At 56.6% G+C, this 22,693-nt stretch overlaps 2 protein-coding genes across 2 annotated transcripts in view; one reads left to right on the forward strand and one right to left on the reverse strand.

Moving 5' to 3' along the window:
- Window positions 1–6,163, reverse strand: part of LOC110483787 (uncharacterized) — a 29,467-nt gene extending 23,304 nt beyond the window's left edge. Inside the window, exons 1-3 of the mRNA XM_077789453.1 lie at window positions 6,112–6,163; window positions 4,277–4,347; window positions 154–3,442 (exon numbers count right to left, since the gene is read on the reverse strand). Coding sequence (XP_077645579.1) covers window positions 154–3,442; window positions 4,277–4,347; window positions 6,112–6,163 — 3,412 coding nt within the window. The remainder of the gene's footprint in view (window positions 1–153; window positions 3,443–4,276; window positions 4,348–6,111) is intronic.
- Window positions 6,164–10,546: 4,383 nt separating this feature from the next.
- Window positions 10,547–22,693, forward strand: part of SRRT (serrate, RNA effector molecule) — a 41,383-nt gene continuing 29,236 nt past the window's right edge. Inside the window, exons 1-5 of the mRNA XM_077789454.1 lie at window positions 10,547–10,603; window positions 11,397–11,608; window positions 12,824–12,949; window positions 14,750–14,908; window positions 18,233–18,421. Coding sequence (XP_077645580.1) covers window positions 11,490–11,608; window positions 12,824–12,949; window positions 14,750–14,908; window positions 18,233–18,421 — 593 coding nt within the window. The 5' untranslated portion in view covers window positions 10,547–10,603; window positions 11,397–11,489. The remainder of the gene's footprint in view (window positions 10,604–11,396; window positions 11,609–12,823; window positions 12,950–14,749; window positions 14,909–18,232; window positions 18,422–22,693) is intronic.

Consider the following 22,693-nt stretch of genomic DNA (forward strand, 5'->3'; position numbering starts at 1 on the left):
CCAAAACCACCCAAAACCACCCAAAACCAACCCAAAACCACGCAAAACCACCCGAAACCACTCAAAAACCACCCAAAACCACCCGAAACCACCCAAAACCACTCAAAAACCACCCAAAACCACCCAAAACCACCCAAAACCACCCAAACTCACGCCGGCAGCTTGTCCCATCACCGGTTTCCGTCCCATCACCGGTTTCCGTCCCATCACCGAGCTCCGTCCCATCATCTCCCGGCTCCGTCCCATCACCGGGCTCCATGCCGACCCCGCAGACGCAGCCCAGCGCCGGCGGCCGTGCCCAGCGCCCGTCCTCGCGGCAGTACATCAGCGGCGCGCCCTCGGCGGCGGGCACGGCGCCCGGCACGCACGCCCCGGCCGCCGGCGCCACCGGCCCGGCGGGCACGGTGGCCGGGAAGCGCGCCAGGCCGGCGGCGGCGGCCGGGCAGCGGCGGAAGAAGAGGCGCACCGAGAGCAGCGCCATGCAGGCGCCGCGGTCCTGGAAGGCCAGGTAGAAGCCGGCGCGGCTCAGCGGGCCCAGCCGCAGCACCTTGCGGTTGACGCGCCCGGCGGCGCCGCCCCGGCGCGTCAGGTGCTCGGCGGCCACCGTGTCCACCTTGACGTAGGGGTTCTCCATCCAGGGCGGCCAGGTGGCCGTGGCCGTGTCGGCGTCCGACTCGTGGTAGAACACCGAGAAGGTCTCCTTGCAGGTGCGGGCGGCGGCGCGGCGGCCGCGGGGCGGGGCGGGGCCGTTTCCGGGGAAATTGGGCGGTTTTGGGTCGCTGACGTGGAGATCGATGGGTTTGGGGTCGTTTCCAGGGAAATTGGGCGGTTTTGGGTCGTTGACGTGGAGATCGATGGGTTTGGGGTCGTTTCCGGGGAAATTGGGCGGTTTTGGGTCGTTGACGTGGAGATCGATGGGTTTGGGGCCGTTTCCGGGGAAATTGGGCGGTTTTGGGTCGTTGACGTGGAGATCGATGGGTTTGGGGTCGTTTCCGGGGAAATTGGGTGATTTTGGGTCATCGCCATGAAGATCAAAGTCTTCAGGGTCATTGCCATGGAGATCGATGGGTTTGGGGCCGTTTCCGGGGAAATTGGGTGATTTTGGGTCGTTGACGTGGAGATCGATGGGTTTGGGGCCGTTTCCGGGGAAATTGGGTGATTTTGGGTCGTTGACGTGGAGATCGATGGGTTTGGGGCCGTTTCTGGGGAAATTGGGTGATTTTGGGTCATCGCCATGAAGATCAAAGTCTTCAGGGTCATTGCCATGGAGATCGATGGGTTTGGGGCCGTTTCCAGGGAAATTGGGTGATTTTGGGTCGTTGACGTGGAGATCGATGGGTTTGGGGTCATCTCCATAGAAATTGGGTGATTTTGGGTCATTGCCATGGAGATCGATGGGTTTGGGGTCATCTCCATAGAAATTGGGCGGTTTTGGGTCGTTGACGTGGAGATCAAACTCTTTGGGGTCATTGTTGTGGAGATCGATGGGTTTGGGGTTGTTTCCATTAAAATTGAGCAGTTTTGGGTCATTGCCATGGAGATCAATGGGTTTGGGGTCATTGCCATGAAGATCAATGGGTTTGGGGTCGTTTCTGGAGAAATTGGGCGGTTTTGGGTCATTGCCATGGAGATTGATGGAGTTGGGGTCGTTTCCATGAAGATTGATGGGTTTGGGGTCGTTGCCATGGAGATTGACAAATCTGGGGTCGTTTCCGTTAAAATTGAGCGGTTTTGGGTCATTTCCATAAAAATTGGCGGGTTTGGGGTCATTTCCATGGAGATCGACAAATCTGGGATCCCCGGCGCCGTGTCCATGCGTGTCCCCCATAGCGTGTCCATGCGTGTCCCCGATGCCGTGTCCATGTGTGTCCCCCGTAGCGTGTCCATACGTGTCCCCAATGTCGTGTCCATGCGTGTCCCCTGTAGCATGTCCATGCGTGTCCCCAATGCCGTGTCCATGCGTGTCCCCGATGCCGTGTCCATACGTGTCCCTGATGCCGTGTCCATACGTGTCCCCGATGCCATGTCCATGCGTGTCCCCGATGCCGTATCCATGTGTGTCCCCCGTAGCGTGTCCATGCGTGTCCCCAGTGCCGTGTCCATGCGTGTCCCCAATGCCGTGTCCATGTGTGTCCCCCATGGCGTGTCCATGCGTGTCCCCAATGCCATGTCCATGCGTGTCCCCAGTGCCGTGTCCATGCGTGTCCCCCGTGCCGTGTCCATACGTGTCCCCAGTGCCGTGTCCATGCGTGTCCCCCGTGGCGTGTCCGGGCGCGTCCCCACGCGTGTCCTCGCGTGTTCCCCGCGCCGCCCGCGTGCCGCCGGGCCCGTCGCAGGCCATGACCGTGAAGCGAATCTCGGCCAGGACCGTGATGGCGGCGCCGCGCCGCACCCAGCGCGAGCGCAGCCAGCTGTTCTGGGCGGGGCTCCAGCTGTTGGGGGCGGGGCTCTGACTGTTGTGGGCGGGGCTCTGACTGTTCTGGGCGGGGCTCCAGCTGTTGGGGGCGGGGCTCTGACTGTTGTGGGCGGGGCTCTGACTGTTCTGGGCGGGGCTCCAGCTGTTGGGGGCGGGGCTCTGACTGTAGTGGGCGGGACTCTGACTGTTCTGGGCGGGGCTCTGACTGTTCTGGGCGGGGCTCTGACTGTAGTGGGCGGGGCTCTGACTGTTCTGGGCGTGGCTCTGACTGTTCTGGGCGGGGCTCCAGCTGTTCTGGGCGGGGCTCTGACTGTTCTGGGCGTGGCTCCGGCTGTAGTGGGCGGGGCTCTGACTGTTCTGGGCGGGGCTCTGACTGTTCTGGGCGGGGCTCTGACTGTAGTGGGCGGGGCTCTGACTGTAGTGGGCGGGGCTCCGACTGTAGTGGGCGGGGCTCTGGTTGTGGGCGTGGCTCTGACTGTTCTGGGCGTGGCTCTGACTGTTCTGGGCGTGGCTCTGACTGTTCTGGGCGGGGCTCTGACTGTAGTGGGCGGGACTCTGACTGTTCTGGGCGGGGCTCCGGCTGTAGCGGGCGTGGCTCCGGCTGTAGTGGGCGGGGCTCTGACTGTCGTGGGTGTGGCTCTGACTGTAGTGGGCGTGGCTCTGACTGTCGTGGGCGTGGCTCCGGCTGTAGTGGGCGTGGCTCTGACTGTAGTGGGCGTGGCTCCGGCTGTAGTGGGCGTGGCTCCGGCTGTAGCGGGCGTGGCTCCGGCTGTAGCGGGCGTGGCTCCGGCTGTAGTGGGCGTGGCTCCGGCTGTAGTGGGCGTGGCTCCGGCTGTAGTGGGCGTGGCTCCGGCTGTTCTGGGCGGGGCTCCGGCTGTAGCGGGCGTGGCTCCGGCTGTAGCGGGCGTGGCTCCGGCTGTAGTGGGCGTGGCCTCGGCCGGCCCCGCCCCCGGCCCGCCCCGAGCACACCTCGAAGGTTCTCACGGCCCCGCCCAGCTCCGCGTCCAGCGCGCTCAGCTCCTCCCACTGCGGGACACACGGACACACGGACGGACGGACACACGGACACACGGACACACGGACACACGGACACACGGACACACGGACACACGGACACACGGACACGGCAACGGCAGGTGTCTCACCTGGCCCGGCGTCCCACCTGTCCCACCTGTCCCAGTGTCTCACCTGTCCCACCTGTCTGTGTGTCCCACCTGTCTCACCTGTCCCACCTGTCCGTGTGTCCCACCTATGTCACCTGTCCCAGGTGTCCCAGGTGTCTCACCTGGCCCGGCATCCCACCTGTCCCACCTGTCCCGGTGTCTCACCTGTCCCTCACCCTGCAGATGTCTCACCTGCCCATGTGTCCCACCTGTCCCTGTCTCACCTGTCCCACTGGTCCTGGGTATCTCACCTGTCCCAGGTGTCCCCATGTGTCCCACCTGTCCCACCTGTCCGTGTGTCCCACCTGTCCGTGTGTCCCACCTGTCCCTGTCCCAGGTGTCCCCAGTGTCCCCAGGTGTCTCACCTGTCTCACCTGTCCCACCTGTCTCACCTGTCCCACCTGTCCGTGTGTCCCACCTGTCCCACCTGTCCCACCTGTCCCACCTGTCCCAGGTGTCCCACCTGTCCGTGTGTCCCACCTGTCCGTGAGTCCCACCTGTCCGTGTGTCCCACCTGTCCGTGTGTCCCACCTGTCCCACCTGTCCCACCTGTCCCACCTGTCCCAGGTGTCCCACCTGTCCGTGTGTCCCACCTGTCCGTGAGTCCCACCTGTCCGTGTGTCCCACCTGTCCGTGTGTCCCACCTGTCCCACCTGTCTCACCTGTCCCAGGTGTCCCACCTGTCCGTGTGTCCCACCTGTCCCTCCCCCTCGGGATGAACCGTCCAGCGCAGCTCGCTCGTCTCCAGCCGCGTGTCCAGCAGCGTCTCTGGGGGGTCAGTCCCAAAATCACTGAATCCCACCCCAAAACCACCCAAATCACCCCAAAAACTGAAAATTCCACCCCAAAAACACCCAAATCACCCCAAAATCACCCAAATCACCCAAAAACTGAAAATTCCACCCCAAAAACACTGAAACCCACCCCAAAAACACCCAAATCACCCCAAAAACTGAAAATTCCACCCCAAAAACAACCAAATCCACCCCAAAATCACCCAAATCACCCAAAAACTGAAAATTCCACCCCAAAAACACTGAAACCCACCCCAAAAACACCCAAATCACCCCAAAAACTGAAAATTCCACCCCAAAACCAACAAATCCCACCCCAAAACCACCAAAATCCACCCCAAAAACTGAAAATTCCACCCCAAAAACACTGAATCCCACCCCAAAACCACCCAAATCACCCCAAAAACACCCAAATCACCCCAAAAACTGAAAATTCCACCCCAAAAACACTGAATTCCACCCCAAAACCACCAAAAACATCCCAAAACCAAAAATTCCACCCCAAAAACACTGAAATCACCCCCAAAACACCAAAATCACCCCAAAAACCCAAATTCCACCCCAAAACACCAAAACCATCCCGAAGTAAAAAATGCCACCCCAAAAGCATCCCCAAAAACCTGAAATCCACCCCAAAAACCCCCAAACCCGCCCCAAAACCATCCCAAAAAACCCAAATCCACCCCAAAAACCCCAAATCCACCCCAAAAAACCCAAATCCACCCCAAAAAACCCAAATCCACCCCAAAAAACCCAAATCCACCCCAAAAACCCCAAATCCACCCCAAAAAACCCAAATCCATCCCAAAAACCCCAAATCCACCCCAAAAAAACCAAATTCCACCCCAAAAAAACCAAATTCCACCCCAAAAAACCCAAATCTACCCCAAAAACCCCAAATCCACCCCAAAAACCCCAAATCCACCCCAAAAAACCCAAATTCCACCTCAAAAACCCAAATTCCACCCCAAAAACCCCAAATCCACCCCAAAAAACCCAAATTCTACCTCAAAAAACCCAAATCCACCCCAAAACCCCCAAATTCGGGCGGGTCTCGGGGAGGTCCCAGGGATTTTGGGGGGTCCCGGGGTTTTTGGGGGGTTTTGGGAGGTTTTGGGGTTTTTTGGGTTTTTTTTTGGTTTTTTTGGGGGGGTTTGGGGGTTTTAGGGTTTTTTTTGGGGGGTCCCGGTGGTTTTTCCGGGGTTTTTGTGTTTTTTGGGGTTTTTTGGGGGTTTTTGGGGGGTCCCGGTGGTTTTTCCGGGGTTTTTGGGTTTTTTGGGGGGTTTTAGGGGTTTTTTTGGGGGTTCACGGTGTTTTTTGGGTGTTTTGAGTTTTTTGGGGGTTTTTTTGGGGGTTTTTGGGGGGTCCCGGTGGTTTTTCTGGGGTTTTTGGGTTTGTGGGGGATTTTTGGGGGTTTTTTGGGGGATGCCGGTGGTTTTGGGGGGGGGGGATGGGGGTTTTTGGGGGTTTTGGGGGATTTTTGGGTGGGTTTTGGGGGTTTTTGGGGGGCGTTTGGGGTTTTTTGGGGGGTTTTTGGGGATTTTTGGGGGGGGTTGGGGATTTGGGGTTTTGGGGTTTTGTTGGGGGGTTTTGGGGGTTTTTTGGGATGATTTTTGGGTTTTTTTGGGGGGGGTTTGGGGATTTTTGAGGTTTTTGGGGTTTGGGGGGGTTTAGGGGGGGAGTTTGGGGTTTTTTTGGGGTTTTTTGGGGTTTTTTTGGGGTTTTTGGGGTCACTCACCCTCCTCCGCCAGCCCCAGGGCGACCCAGAGCCAGAGGAGCCAGAGCGCCATGGGGGGGTCCCAAAATCCGGGGGGGGTCCCAAAAAATCCGGGGGGGTCCCAAAATTCCGTGAGTGTCCCAAAAAATCCGGGGGGGGTCCAAAATCCGGAGAGGGTCCAAAAAAATCCGGGGGAGATCCCAAAATTTCGGGGAGGCTCCTAAAAATTCGGGGGGTCCCAAAAAAATGCAGAGCGCGATCCCAAAATTCGGGGGGGTCCCCAAAATCCGGGAGGGTCCCAAAATTCGGGGGGGGGGTCCCAAAAAAGTCCAGGAGGGTCCCAAAATCTGTGGGAAGGACCCCAAAAATTCCTCGGGGGGTGGTGGGGGGGGGTCCCAAAATCTCTTCAAGGTCCCAAAAATTCTTCGGGGTCCCCAAAAAATTCCTGGGGGGGTCCCAAAATCTCCTCGGGGGGTCCCAAAAAATTCGGGGGGGTCCCAAAAATTCCTCGAAGGTCCCAAAATCCAGGGGGGGGGGTCCCCAAAAAATCCCCGGGGGTCCCAAAATCTTCTCGGGGTCCCAAAATCGTCTCGGGGGGTCCCCAAAAAACTCCTGGGGGTCCCAAAATCTTCTCGGGGGGTCCCAAAATCTCCTTGGGGGGTCCCAAAAAATCCGTGGGGGTCCCCAAAAATCTCCTGGGGGTCCCCAAATCTTCTCGGGGTATCCCAAAATCTTCTCGGGGGGGTCCCCAAATCCTCGGGGGGGGGGTCCCAAAATCTCCTCGGGGGGTCCCAAAAATTCCTCGAAGGTCCCAAAATCCAGGGGGGGGGGTCCCCAAAAAATCCCCGGGGGTCCCAAAATCTCCTTGGGGTCCCAAAATCTCCTTGGGGGGTCCCAAAATCTTCTCGGGGGGGTCCCCAAAAAACTCCTGGGGGTCCCAAAATCTCCTCAGGGTCCCAAAATCTCCTTGGGGGGTCCCAAAATCTTCTCGGGGGGGTCCCCAAAAATCTCCTGGGGGTCCCAAATCTTCTCGGGGGGTCCCAAAATCTTCTCGGGGGGTCCCCAAAATCCAGGGGGGGTCCCCAAAATGCAGGGGGGGTCCCCAAAGCCGCCCGGGGGGTCCCGGCGCCGTTTTTGGGGCGATTCGGGCGCGTTTGGGGCCGCCCCTCCCCCCCCGGGGGTCGCGGGGGGGGGAGGGGAGGGGGAGGGGGGGAGGGGCGGGACCCCCCACAGGAAAAGGGGGGGAGGGGCGGAAGGGCCCCGCCCCCCCACAGGAAAAGAGGCTTTGTCCGGGTTCCCACGGGACTGGGAGGGACTGGGATAAACTGGGAGGGACTGGGAGGGACTGGGAGGGACTGGGAGGGAACTGGGAGGGACTGGGAAGGACTGGGAGGGACTGGGAGGGACTGGGAGGGACTGGGAGGGGACTGGGAGGGACTGGGAGGGACTGGGATGAACTGGGAAGGACTGGGACGAACTGGAACAAACTGGGAGGGAACTGGGACAAACTGGGAGGGACTGGGAAGGAACTGGGAGGGACTGGGAGGGACTGGGGGGAACTGGGAGGGAACTTGGAGGGAACTGGGATGGACTGGGACAAACTGGGAGGGACTGGGAGGGAACTGGGACAAACTGGGAGGGACTGGGACAAACTGGGAGGGAACTGGGAGGGACTGGGAGGGACTGGGAGGGAACTGGGAAGGAACTGGGAGGGGATTGGGACAAACTGGGAGGGACTGGGAGGGAACTGGGAGGGACTGGGATAAACTGGGAGAGACTGGGAGGGACTGGGAGGGACTGGGAGGGAACTGGGGGGAACTGGGAGGGACTGGGAGGGACTGGGAGGGAACTGGGGGGAACTGGGAGGGACTGGGATGAACTGGGACAAACTGGGAGGGACTGGGAGGGACTGGGAGAGACTGGGACAAACTGGGATGGACTGGGAGGGAACTGGGACAAACTGGGAGGGACTGGGAGGGACTGGGAGAGACTGGGAGGGAACTGGGATGGACTGGGAGGGACTGGGCGGACTGGGAGGGGACTGGGAGGGACTGGGACAAACTGGAACAAACTGGGAGGGAACTGGGACAAACTGGGAGGGACTGGGAAGGAACTGGGAGGGACTGGGGGGAACTGGGAGGGAACTGGGAGGGAACTGGGATGGACTGGGACAAACTGGGAGGGACTGGGAGGGAACTGGGATGGACTGGGAGGGAACTGGGACAAACTGGGAGGGACTGGGACAAACTGGGAGGGAACTGGGAGGGACTGGGAGGGACTGGGCGGACTGGGAGGGGACTGGGAGGGACTGGGAGGAACTGGGAAGGAACTGGGAGGGGATTGGGACAAACTGGGAGGGACTGGGAGGGACTGGGATAAACTGGGAGAGACTGGGAGGGACTGGGAGGGAACTGGGGGGAACTGGGAGGGACTGGGATGAACTGGGACAAACTGGGATGGACTGGGAGGGAACTGGGATGGACTGGGATGGACTGGGAGGGAACTGGGAAGGACTGGGACAAACTGGGAGGGAACTGGGAGGAACTGGGAGGGACTGGGATAAACTGGGAGGGAACTGGGAGGAACTGGGAGGGACTGGGAGGGAACTGGGATAAACTGGGAGGGAACTGGGAGGAACTGGGCGGGAACTGGGAGGAACTGGGAGGGACTGGGAGGGATCTGTCGGAGTGGCTGAGTGCCAGGAACCAGTACAGACCAGTACAGACCAGTACGGACCAGTACGGACCAGTACAGACCAGTACAGACCTGCATGGGCCTGTGCAGACCAGTACAGACCAGTGAAACACCAGTACAAACCAGTAAAGGACCAGTACGAACCAGTAGCAGAGCATCCCAAGTGTGCTGGGAGGGCACTGGGAGGCACTGGGAGGGCACTGGGAGGCACTGGGGTTATACTGGGCCATACTGGGAGCACTGGGAGGCACTGGGGCCATACTGGGCCATACTGGGAGCACTGGGAGGGCACTGGGGCTATACTGGGAGGCACTGGGGTTATACTGGGAGGCACTGGGCCATACTGGGAGGCACTGGGGTTATACTGGGAGGCACTGGGCCATACTGGGAGGCACTGGGGTTACACTGGGAGGCACTGGGCCATACTGGGAGGCACTGGGCCATACTGGGAGGCACTGGGACGGTACTGGGAGGCACTGGGGCCATACTGGGCCATACTGGGAGCACTGGGAGGGCACTGGGGCCATACTGGGCCATACTGGGAACACTGGGTGACACTGAGGCTATACTGGGAGGTACTGGGGTTATACTGGGACATACTGGGAGCACTGGGAGGCCACTGGAGTTATACTGGGAGGCACTGGGCCATACTGGGAGGCACTGGGGTTATACTGGGAGCACTGGGAGGGCACTGGGAGGCACTGGGGCTATACTGGGCCATACTGGGAGCACTGGGAGGGCACTGGGAGGCACTGGGGCTCATACTGGGCCATACTGGGAGCACTGGGAGGGCACTGGAGCCATACTGGGAGGCACTGGGGCCATACTGGGCCATATTGGGAGCACTGGGAGGGCACTGGGTGACACTGGGGCCATACTGGGAACACTGGGTGACACTGGGGCTATACTGGGAGGCACTGGGGCTATACTGGGCCATACTGGGAGCACTGGGTGACACTGGGAGGGCACTGGGAGGCACTGGGGCCATACTGGGCCATACTGGGAACACTGGGAGGGCACTGGGGCCATACTGGGAGGCACTGGGGCCATACTGGGCCATACTGGGAGGGCACTGGAGCCATACTGGGAGGCACTGGGGCCATACTGGGCCATACTGGGAGCACTGGGAGGGCACTGGAGCCATACTGGGAGGCACTGGGCTCATACTGGGCCATACTGGGAGCACTGGGAGGGCACTGGGAGGCACTGGGGCTCATACTGGGCCATACTGGGAGCACTGGGAGCGCTGGTGGGGAGTGTGGGCAGCCTTTCCAAGATGGCGGCGCTCCCCTCGGCCTCACCGCCGCTTCTGCGCCTGCGCGGATCCCGCCGGGACAAAATGGCGGCCGCGGCGCGCGCGCGCAGAAGATGGCGGCGCCTCGGGGAGGAGAATGAGGAGGAGGAGGAGGGGGCGTGGCCTCGCCGCGCGCGCGGGAGCGGCGGCGGCCAATGGGAGCGCGGCGGCGGCGCGGGCGCGCAGGCGCAGTGCGGGCTCCCCCCTCGCCGCCGCCATTGCCCCGAGCGCGGCCCGCGCCGGCCCCGCCGCCGCCCCCGAGCGCCCCGAGCGGCCCCGGCGCCGCCGCCGCCGCCGCCGCCGCGGGTGAGGAGCCGCCGGCGGGCCCGGGGGAGGCGGGCGGGGGGCGCGGGGCGGGGCCGCCGCCGCTTCTCGCCGCTTTTGGTTTTTTTTTCCCTCCCTTCCTCCCTTCCTCCCTCCCTTCCCCCCCCTTCCCTCCTCCTTCCCCCGGCGGCGCCATTCCGGTGACGTCACTTCCGGGCCGGAAGCGAGCGGGGAGCGGCGCGCGCGGGGCCCGCGCGGCAGGTCCCGACCGGGGGTGTGGGGGGGGGAGCTTGTGACGTCACGGAGGGGATGAGTGACGTCACGGGCGGGGTGCGTGACGTCACGGGGGTGAGGGGGGGGGTCCCGGCTGGGGGGGGGGGAGGGGAGGGCCCGGGGGGTCTGGGGGAGGCCGCAAAGCATCACGGGAGGGGGCGAGGGGGGCGGTGGGAAGGTGAATTGGGGGGGTCAGGGGTCACGGGGGGGTCAGGGGTCACCCTGGGGGTCCCTTTGTGGGTCTGGGGGTCACTGGGGGGGTCCTGGGGGGGTCAGGGGTCACGGGGGGGTCAGGGGTCACTCTGGGGTCACTGGGGGGGGTCAGGGGTCACCCTGGGGTCACTCTGGGGTCCCTGGGGGGGTCAGGGGTCACTGGGGGGTCACTTTGGGGGTCCCATTGTGGGTCAGGGGTCACCCTGGGGTCACTCTGGGGTCACTGGGGGGGTCAGGGGTCACTGGGGGGGGGTCAGGGGTCACTGGGGGGTCACTTTGGGGGTCCCATTGTGGGTCAGGGGTCACCCTGGGGTCACCCTGGGGTCACTCTGGGGGTCAGGGGTCACCCTGGGGTCACTCTGGGGGTCCCTGGGGAGGTCAGGGGTCACTGGGGGGGTCAGGGGTCACCCTGGGGTCACCCTGGGGTCACTCTGGGGGTCAGGGGTCACCCCGGGGTCACTCTGGGGGTCCCATTGTGGGTCAGGGGTCACCCTGGGGTCACTCTGGGGGTCAGGGGTCACCCTGGGGTCACTCTGGGCTCCCTTTGGGTGACTCGGTGCCCCTGCAGTGACCTCAGTGACCCTTTGCTGACCCCGTGGTGACCCCTGTGACCCCCGGTGACCCCTCGGTGACCCCGCGGTGACCCCGCGGTGACCCCGCGATGGGCGACAGCGACGACGAGTACGACCGGCGGCGCCGGGACAAATTCCGGCGGGAGCGCAGCGACTACGAGAGATCCCGGGAGCGCGAGGAGAGGAGGAGGGACGAGTGGAGTGACCGGTGAGTGACCATGAGTGACCAATGAGTGACCAATGAGTGACCAGTGAGTGACCGGTGAGTGACCAATGAGTGACTGAGTGACCCTGAGTGACCAGTGAGTGACCAATGAGTGACCCCTGAGGGACTGGGATAAACTGGGAGTGACCGGTGGGGCACTGGGAGGGGTCAGGGAGGGACTGGGAGGGGTCCCGGGCTCCCAGTTAATCCCAGTTCAGGCCCTGGGGGGTTCCCAGTCCATCCCAGTTTGTCCCAGTCCCTCCCAGTTCCCTCCCAGTTCCCTCCCAGTCCATCCCAGTCCATCCCAGTCCATCCCAGTTTGTCCCAGTCCCCCCCAGTCCCCCCCCAGTCCCTCCCAGTTCCATCCCAGTCCCTCCCAGTTTGTCCCAGATCCCTCCCAGTCCATCCCAGTCCCTCCCAGTTTGTCCCAGTTCCCTCCCAGTCCCCCCCCAGTCCCTCACAGTTTGTCCCAGTTCCCTCCCAGTTCCATCCCAGTCCCTCCCAGTTTGTCCCAGATCCCTCCCAGTCCCTCCCAGTTTGTCCCAGTTCCCTCCCAGTCCATCCCAGTTTGTCCCAGTCCCTCCCCCGGGGTTCCCAGTCCCTCCCAGTCCATCCCAGTCCCTCCCCCGGGGTTCCCAGTCCGTCCCAGTTCCCTCCCAGTCCATCCCCGTCCCTCCCAGTCCCTCCCAGTTTGTCCCAGTTCCCTCCCAGTTCCCTCCCAGTCCCTCCCAGTTTGTCCCAGTCCCTCCCAGTCCGTCCCAGTCCCTCCCCCGGGGTTCCCAGTCCCTCCCAGTCCCTCCCAGTTTGTCCCAGTCCCTCCCAGTCCCTCCCAGTCCATCCCAGTTCCCTCCCAGTTTGTCCCAGTTCCCTCCCAGTTTGTCCCAGTCCCTCCCCCGGGGTTCCCAGTTTGTCCCAGTCCGTCCCAGTCCCTCCCCCAGCGTTCCCAGTCCCTCCCAGTCCGTCCCAGTCCCTCCCCCAGCGTTCCCAGTCCCTCCCAGTCCGTCCCAGTCCCTGTCCCGGGGTTCCCAGTTTGTCCCAGTCCCTGTTCCGGGGTTCCCAGTCCCTCCCAGTCCGTCCCAGTCCCTGTCCCGGGGTTCCCAGTTTGTCCCAGTCCCTCCCAGTCCGTCCCAGTCCCTGTCCCGGGGTTCCCAGTTTGTCCCAGTCCCTGTCCCGGGGTTCCCAGTCCGTCCCAGTCCGTCCCAGTGGGATCGGTTGCAGGGACTGGGAGCGGGGCCGGGAGCGGCGCAGTCGGGATTACCGGGACTACGAGCGGAGCCGGCGGGAGCGCTTCTCGCCGGCCCGGCACGAGCTGAGCCCGCCCCAGAAACGGCTGAGACGGGACTGGTGAGTGACCAAAATCGCCCGAATTCACCCCAAAATACACCCAAAATACAGTCCAAACACTGCCCCAGAAACGGCTCCGGAGGGACTGGTGAGTGACCAAAATCGCCCAAATTCACCCCAAAATACAGCCAGAATTATCCCAAATCCAGCCCGAATTCACCCCAAAATACAGCCCGAAATACAGCCCGAAATAACCCCAAAATCACCCCAAAATCACCCCAAACGCTGCCCCAGAAACGGCTCCGGAGGGACTGGTGAGTGACCAAAATCGCCTGAATTCACCCCAAATACTGCCCAAATTCACTCCAAAATACAGCCCAGAATACGGCCCAAAATCACCCCAAAATCACCCCAAAATCACCCCAAACACTGCCCCAGAAACGGCTGAGACGGGACTGGTGAGTGACCAAAATCGCCCAAATTCACCCCAAATACTGCCCAAATTCACCCCAAAATACAGCCCAAAATACTGCCCGAAATACGGCCCGAATTCAGCCCAAAATTACCCCGAATTCACCCCAAAATACAGCCCAAAATACAGCCCAAAATCACCCCAAAATCACCCCAAAATTACCCCAAACGCTGCCCCAGAAACGGCTCTGGAGGGACTGGTGAGTGACCAAAATCGCCCAAATTCACCCCAAAATCCAGCCAGAATTATCCCAAATCCAGCCCGAATTCACCCCAAAATACAGCCAGAATTATCCCAAATACACCCAAAATCACTCCAAAATACACCCAAAATACAGTCTGAAATACAGTCCAAACACTGCCCCAGAAACGGCTCCGGAGGGACTGGTGAGTGACCAAAATCACCCAAATTCACCCCAAAATACACCCAAATACAGCCCGAAATTATCCCAAATACAGCCCAAAATCACCCCAAAATAACCCCAAATACTGCCCCAGAAATGGCTCCGACGGGACAGGTGAGTGATCTAAAATCGCCTGAATTTACCCCAAAACACAGCCCAAATTATCCTAAATATAGCCCAAAATACAGCCCAAAATGCGGCCCAAAATCACCCGAATTCACCCCAAAATTCAGCCCAAAATACGGCCCAAAATCACCCCAAAATACAGCCCAAAATCATCTTAATTCACCCCAAAATTCAGCCCAAAATCCCCCAAATCCACCCCAAAATTTTCCCAAAATCCCCCAAATCCGCCCCAAAAATTCTCCAAAATCCCCCAAATCCGCCCCAAAAATTCTCAAAAAAACCGAAATCCGCCCCAAAAATTCTCCAAAATCCCCCAAATCTGCCCCAAAAATTCTCAAAAACCCCCAAATCCGCCCCAAAATTTTCCCGAAATCCCCCAAATCCACCCCAAAAATTCTCCAAAATCCCCAAATCCGCCCCAAAAATTCTCAAAAAAACCGAAATCCGCCCCAAAATTTTCCTGAAATCCCCCAAATCCGCCCCAAAAATTCTCCAAAATCCCCAAATCCGCCCCAAAATCCGCCTGGTTTTTTCACAGTGGTGACCACGGAGTGACCGGCCCAGAGCGCCGGTGACCTTTGACCCCTGAGTGACCTTTCAGTGACCCCTGACCCTGAGTGACCCCTGAGTGACCCCTGACCCTCAGTGACCCCTGAGTGACCCCTGAGTGACCCCTGAGTGACCCCTGACCTCTCTCCGGCCGCAGGGATGACCACGCCGCTGACCCCTGACCCTCAGTGACCCCTGAGTGACCCCTGAGTGACCCCTGACCCTCAGTGACCCCTGAGTGACCCCTGAGTGACCCCTGAGTGACCCCTGGGTGACCCCTGAGTGACCCCTGACCTCTCTCCGGCCGCAGGGATGACCACGCCGCTGACCCCTACCACGCCGGCTACGAGCTGCCCTACAGCGGGGGGGGAGGGGCCGGCCCCACCTACGGCCCCCCCCAGGCGCCCTGGGGACCCCACGAGGTGCAGCACCCGCTGCTGCAGCACCAGCTGCTGCCCATCCAGGCCAGGTGAGCCAAAATCCCAAAAATTCACCCCAAAAAATGACCCGGGATCGGCCAAAACCCCCCCGGAAATTCTGATCCCAAACGGACCCAAAATCACCCAAAACGGACCCAAAATCACCCCAAAAATGGCCCCAAACCCCTGTGGGTGCAGCACCCGCTGCTGCAGCACCAGCTGCTGCCCATCCAGGCCAGGTGAGCCAAAATCGCCCAAATTCACCCCAAAAAACGGCCCAAAACCACCTGAAAACCCCCGGAAATCCTGATCCCGAACGGCCCCAAAATCGCCCAAAACTGACCCAAATTCACCCCAAAAACGGCCCCAAACCCCTGTGGGTGCAGCACCCGCTGCTGCAGCACCAGCTGCTGCCCATCCAGGCCAGGTGAGCCAAAATCCCAAAAATTCACCCCAAAAAACGGCCCAAAAGCACCTGAAAAATCCCCGGAAATTCTGATCCCGAACGGTCCCAAAATCGCCCAAAACGGACCCAAAATCACCCCAAAAACGGCCCCAAACCCCTGTGGGTGCAGCACCAGCTGCTGCCCATCCAGGCCAGGTGAGCCAAAATCCCAAAAATTCACCCCAAAAAACGGCCCAAAAGCACCTGAAAAACCCCCGGAAATGCTGATCCCAAACGGCCCCAAAATCGCCCAAAACGGACCCAAAATTACCCAAAATCACCCCAAAAACGGCCCCAAACCCCTGTGGGTGCAGCACCCGCTGCTGCAGCCCATCCAGGCCAGGTGAGCCAAAATCCCAAAAATTCACCCCAAAAAACGGCCCAAAACCACCCCAAAAACCCCCGGAAATGCTGATCCCAAACGGACCCAAAATCGCCCAAAACTGACCCAAAAATGGACCCAAAATGGCCCCAAAGCCCTGTGGGTGCAGCACCCGCTGCTGCCCATCCAGGCCAGGTGAGCCAAAATCCCCCAAATTCACCCCAAAAAACGGCCCAAAAACCCCCGGAAATCCTGATCCCAAACGGCTCCAAAATCACCCAAATTCACCCCAAAACCAGCCCCAAAATCCACTGAATTCACCCCAAAAAACGGCCCAAAACCCGCGGAAATTCTGATCCCGAACGGCCCCAAAATCACCCAAAACGGACCCAAAAACGGCCCCAAAAAACAGCTCAAAACCCCCCAAAAAACCCCCGGAAATCCTGAATTCAAACTGCCCCAAAATCCCCCAAAATCACCCCAAAATCACCCCAAAAATGGCCCCAAACCCCTGCGGGTGCAGCACCAGCTGCTGCCCATCCAGGCCAGGTGAGCCAAAATCCCCAAAATTCACCCCAAAACCAGCCCCAAAATCCCCCAAATTCACCCCAAAAAACGGCCCCAAAATCCCCCAAATTCACCCCAAAACCAGCCCCAAAATCCGCTGAATTCACCCCAAAAAACGGCCCAAAACCCCCCCAAAAACCCCCGGAAATTCTGATCCCGAACGGCCCCAAAATCACCCAAAACAGACCCAAAAATGGCCCCAAAAAACAGCCCAAAACCCCCCCAAAAAACCCCCGGAAATCCTGAATTCAAACTGCCCCAAAATCGCCCAAAATCACCCCAAAAACAGCCCCAAAATCCACTGAATTCACCCCAAAAAATGGCCCAAAACCACCTGAAAAACCCCCGGAAATTCTGATTCCGAACGGTCCCAAAATCACCCAAAATCACCCCAAAAAACGGCCCAAAACCCCCCAAAAATCCCCAGAAATCATGAATTCAAACGGACCCAAAATCCACTGAATTCACCCCAAAAAACGGCCCCAAAATCCCAAAAATTCACCCCAAAAAACGGCCCCAAAATCCCAAAAATTCACCTCAAAAAACGGCCCCAAAATCCCAAAAATTCACCCCAAAAAACGGCCCCAAAATCCCCTGAACAACCCCCGGAAATTCTGATTCCAAATGGCCCCAAAATCGCCCAAAATGGACCCAAAATTCCCAATATTGATCCCAAACCTCGATATTGATCCGATATCGATCCCAAATCCCCCAATATTGATCCGATATTGATCCAATATTGATCCAGTATCGATCCCAAATCCCCCAATATCGATCCCAAATTTCCAATATTGACTCGATATTAATCTGATATTGATCCCAAATCCCCCAATATTGATCCCAAATCCTCCGATGTGAATCCCAAACCCCTCATTATTGATCCCAAACCTCAATATTGATCTGATATCGATCCCAAATCCCTGATATCGATCCCAAATCTCTGATATTGATCCGGTATCGATCCCAAATCTCGCAATATCGATCCCAAATCTCCGATATTGATCCAATACTGATCTGATATTGATCCCAAATCCCCCGATATTGATCCGATATCGATCCCAAACCCCCTGATATCGATCCCAAATCTCCCAATATTGATCCGATATCGATCCCAAACCTCGATATCGATCCGATATTGATCCCAAACCCCCCGATATCAATCCCAAACCTCGATATTGATCCGCTATTGATCCGATGGCAGGCTGGGCAGCATCGCCGAGGTGGAGCTGGGTGCGGCTCCATTGGTGCCGAAATCCCTGATATTGATCCGATATCGATCCCAAATCTCCCAATATCGATCCGATATCGATCCCAAACCCTCCGATATCGATCCCAAACCTCGATATTGATCCGATATCGATCCGATACCGATGCCAGGCTGGGCAGCATCGCGGAGGTGGAGCTGGGCACGGCTCTGATGGTGCTGAAATCCCCGATATCGATCCCAAATCTTCCAATATTGACCCGATATCAATCCCAAACCCCCCGATATCGATCCCAAACCCCCGATATCGATCCCAAACCTCGATATTGATCTGATATCGATCCGATACCGATGCCAGGCTGGGCAGCATCACGGAGGTGGAGCTGGGCACGGCTCCAATGGTGCCGAAATCCCCGATATTGATCCCAGATCTCCCAATATTGACCCGATATCGATCCCAAACCCCCCGATATCGATCCCAAACCTCGATATCGATCCAATATCGATCCGATGGCAGGCTGGGCAGCATCGCCGAGGTGGAGCTGGGCGCAGCACCACCGGTGCCGAAATCCCTGATATTGATCCCAAATCTCCCAATATTGATCCGATATCGATCCCAAATCTCCCAATATCGATCCGATATCGATCCCAAACCTCGATATCGATCCAATATCGATCCGATGGCAGGCTGGGCAGCATTGCCGAGGTGGAGCTGGGCGCGGCGCCGCCGGTGCTGAAATCCCTGATATTGATCCCAAATCTCCCAATATTGACCCGATATCGATCCCAAACCTCAGTATCGATCCGATATCGATCCAATATCGATCCGATGGCAGGCTGGGCAGCATCGCCGAGGTGGAGCTGGGCGCGGCGCCGCCGGTGCTCAAGAGCTTCAAGGAGTTCCTGCTGTCGCTGGACGACGCTGTGGACGAGACGGAGGCCGTGAAGCGCTACAACGACTACAAGCTGGACTTCCGGCGCCAGCAGCTGCAGGACTTCTTCCTGGCCCACAAGGACGAGGAGTGGTACGGCGCCGCGGGAAGGGGTTGAAAAATGGGGTTTGGGGGGAAAAAATGGGGTTTTTGGAAAAAAAATGGGGGTTTTGGAAAAAAAATGGGGGTTTTTGGAAAAAAAATTGGGTTTTTTTAAAAAAAAATGGGGGCTTTTTAAAAAAAAATGGGGTTTTTAAAACAAAATGGGGGTTTTGGGGGGAAAATGGGGTTTTTGGAAAAAAAAATGGGGGTTTTTGGAAAGAAAATGGGGGTTTTTGGAAAAAAAATGGGGTTTTTGGAAAAAAAAATGGGGGTTTTTCGAAAAAAAATGGGGTTTTTGGGGGGAAATGGGGGTTTTTGGAAAAAAATGGGGTTTTTTTTAAAAAAAAATGGGGGTTTTTAGAAAGAAAATGGGGGTTTTTGGAAAAAAAAATGGGGGTTTTGGGGGGAAAATGGGGGTTTTGGGAAAAAAAATGGGGTTTTTTGGAAAAAAAAATGGGGGTTTTGGGGGGAAAATGGGGGTTTTTGGAAAAAAAATGGGGTTTCTTAAAAAAAAAATGGGGGTTTTGGGGAAAATGGGGGTTTTTTAAAAAAAAATTGGGGTTTTTAAAAAAAAAATGGGGGTTTGGGGGGAAAATGGGGGTTTTTAAAAAAATATGGGGGTTTGGGTGGAAAAATGGGGTTTTTTAAAAAAAATGGGGGTTTTGGGGAAAGAATGGGGTTTTTTTAAAAAAAAGGGGGATTTTTTTAAAAAAATGGGGGTTTTGGGGGAAAAATCGGGGAAAAAATGGGGGTTTGGGGGAAAAAATGTTTTTTTTTTTTTTTAAAAAATGGGGGTTTTTAAAAAAAAATGGGGTTTTTGGGGAAAAATGGGGTTTTTACGAAAAATGTGGGGGTTTTGGTAAGAAAAATGGGGGTTTTCGGAAAAAAAATGGGGTTTTCGGAAAAAAAAAGAGACTTAAAAAAAGGGGTTTTCGGGAAAAAATTGGGGTTTTGGTAAGAAAAATGGGGATTTTTACAAAAAAATCGGGTTTTTTTCTGAAAATGTGGGAGTTTTTTTAAAAAGTTGGGTGTTTTTCCCAAAGTATGGGGGTTTTTAAAAAAATACGGGAGTTTTTACAAAACAAATGGGTTTTTTTTGCAAAAAATATGGGGGTGTTGGTAGAAAAAATGTGGCTTTTAACAAAAAATATGGGTTTTTTCCTGAAAATATGGGGTTTTTACAAAAAAAACGGAGTTTTTACAAAAAATATGGGAATTTTGGTAGAAAAAATGTTTTTTTTTTTAAACGGGGTTTTTCCCAGAAAAGATGGGGGTGCTGGTAGAATAAATGGGGTTTTTAAAGAAAAATGGGGTTTTTTCCCCAAAAATATGGGGTGCTGGTGAGAAAATGGGGGTTTTTCCAAAAAATCTGGGTTTTTTTTTTAAAAAAAAACGGTTTTTTTTTTTTTAAAAAATGGGGTTTTTACAATAAAATGGGGTTTTTTTCCTGAAAATATGGGGAGGTTTCCCAAAAAATACGGGGGTGTTGGTAGAAAAAATGGGGTTTTTTAAAAAAAATTGGGTTTTTTCCCAAAAAATACGAGGGATTGGTGAGACAATGGAATTTTTTCTGTTAAATGGGGGTTTTTCCCAAAAAAGATGGGGGTGCTGGTAGAAAAAACGGGGTTTTTGAAGAAAAATGGGGGTTTTCCCCCAAAATATAGGGGGGTGCTGGTGAGAAAATGGGGGTTTTGGTACAAAAATGGCTTTTTAAAAAAAAATGGGGCTTTTTTTCCAAAAATAATGGGGGTGTCGGTGAGAAAATTGTCTCACGCTCCCCCAGGGCCGGATTTTGGGTGGATTTTGGGTGGATTTTCGGGGTTTCTGCAGGTTTATCATTTCCATTTTCTCCCAGCACCCTCGGGGCCGGATTTTGGGTGGATTTTGGGTGATTTTGGGTGAATTTTGGGGGTTTCAGCAGGTTTAACATTTCCATTTTCTCCCAACACCCTCACGGCTGGATTTTGGGGGATTTTGGGTGAATTTTGGGTGGATTTTCAGGGTTTTTGCAGGTTTATAATTTCTGTTGCTCACAGCCCCTCGGGGCCGGATTTTGGGGGATTTTGGGTGAATTTTGGGTGAATTTTGGTGGTTTCTGCAGCTTTAACATTTCCGTTGTCTCGCACCCCCCTGGGGCCAGATTTTGGGGGATTTTGGGTGAATTTTGGGGGTTTCTGCAGGTTTAACATTTCCATTTTCTCCCAGCACCCTCAGGGCCAGATTTGGGGTGAATTTTGGGTGATTTTGGGTGGATTTTCGGGGTTTCAGCAGCTTTACCATTTCCGTTGTTTCGCACCCCTCTGGGGCCGGATTTGGGGTGAATTTTGGGTGAATTTTGGGTGGATTTTGGGGGTCTCTGCAGCTTTAACATTTCCATTGTTTCGCACCCCCCTGGGGCCGGATTTCGGGGTGGATTTTGGGTGATTTTGGGTGGATTTTGGGCGGATTTTCGGGGTTCCAGCAGCTTTAACATTTCCGTTGTCTCCAGCCCCTCGGGGCTGGATTTTGGGGTGAATTTTGGGTGATTTTGGGCGGATTTTTGGGGTTCCAGCAGCTTTACCATTTCCGTTGTTTCGCAGCCCTCTGGGGCCGGATCTGGGGTGAATTTTGGGTGATTTTGGGTGGATTTTGGGCGTATTTTCGGGGTTCCAGCAGCTTTACCATTTCCGTTGTTTCGCACCCCTCTGGGGCCGGATTTTGGGGTGAATTTTGGGTGAATTTGGGGTGGATTTTGGGGCTCTCTGCAGCTTTACCATTTCCGTTGTCTCGCAGCCCCTCGGGGCCGGATTTCGGGGTGGATTTTGGGTGATTTTGGGTGGATTTTGGGCGGATTTTCGGGGTTCCAGCAGCTTTACCATTTCCGTTGTTTCGCACCCTTCTGGGGCCGGATCTGGGGTGAATTTTGGGTGGATTCGGGGTGGATTTTGGGGCTCTCTGCAGCTTTAACGCTTCCCTTCTCCCCCAGCGCCCTCGGGAGCCGCGGAGCCGCCGGGCGGGGCAGGCAGAGAGGGCGGGGCCGCGCACAATGCGGCGAGGTCACAGTGCAGGAAGCAGCCAGGGACCTTTGTTGTTTTATTTTTGGGGGGGTCTGTGCCAAAAAAAACACCCAAAAAAAGCCAAAAAAAACCAAAAAAACAAAAAGCGGCGGGGACGGGGTTTTAAAACCGCCGCAGTTGTCGGGGCCCGGCGGACGGCGACGCTCGCGGCGAGTGTAGGTATGACCCTGAACCCCCCACGGGACACCTGGAACACCTGGAAACGGCTCAGAAACGCCCCAAAACTGCCCCAAAACCCCTCAGAGAGCTCAGAACCGCCCCGAAACCATCCAGAAATCCCTTAAAAAACCCCAGAAATGGCTCAGAACTGCCCCAAAACCACCCAGAAATACCTGAAACGGTTCAGAACTGCGCCAAAACTGCCCCAAACCCCTCAGAGAGCTCAAAACCAAAACCACCCAAAAATGGCTCAGAACCGTCCCAAAACCACCCAAAAATGGTTCAGAACCACCCCAAAACCACCCAGAAATCCCTTAAAATCCCCAGAAATGGTTCAGAACCAGCCCAAAACCACCCAAAAATAGCTCAGAACCGCCCCAAAACCACCCAGAAACCCCTTAAAAAACCCCAGAAACGGTTCAGAACCAGCCCAAAACCACCCAAAAATGGCTCAGAACCGTCCCAAAACCACCCAGAAATACCTGAAACGGCTCAGAAACGCCCCAAAACTGCCCAAAAACCCCTCAGAGAGCTCAGAACCAAAACCACCCAAAAATGGCTCAGAACCGCCCCAAAACCACCCAAAAATGGTTCAGAACCGCCCCAAAACCATCCAGAAATCCCTTAAAAAACCCCAGAAATGGCTCAGAACTGCCCCAAAACCACCCAGAAATCCCTTAAAAAACCCCAGAAATGGTTCAGAACCGTCCCAAAACCACCCAAAAACGGTTCAGAACCGCCTCAAAACCACCCAGAAATACCTGAATTGGTCCAGAACCGGCCCAAAACCACCCAAAAATGGTTCAGAACCGTCCCAAAACCACCCAGAAACCCCTTAAAAAACCCCAGAAATGGTTCAGAACCAGCCCAAAACCACCCAGAAATACCTGAAATGGTTCAGAACCGGCCCAAAACCACCCAAAAATGGTTCAGAACCGCCCCAAAACCATCCAGAAATACCTGAATTGGTCCAGAACCGGCCCAAAACCACCCAAAAATGGTTCAGAACCGCCCCAAAACCACCCAGAAATCCCTTAAAAAACCCCAA

This window comes from Lonchura striata, chromosome 34 (assembly GCF_046129695.1).
Source record: "Lonchura striata isolate bLonStr1 chromosome 34, bLonStr1.mat, whole genome shotgun sequence".
In the NCBI taxonomy this organism is placed as follows: Eukaryota; Metazoa; Chordata; class Aves; order Passeriformes; family Estrildidae; genus Lonchura; species Lonchura striata.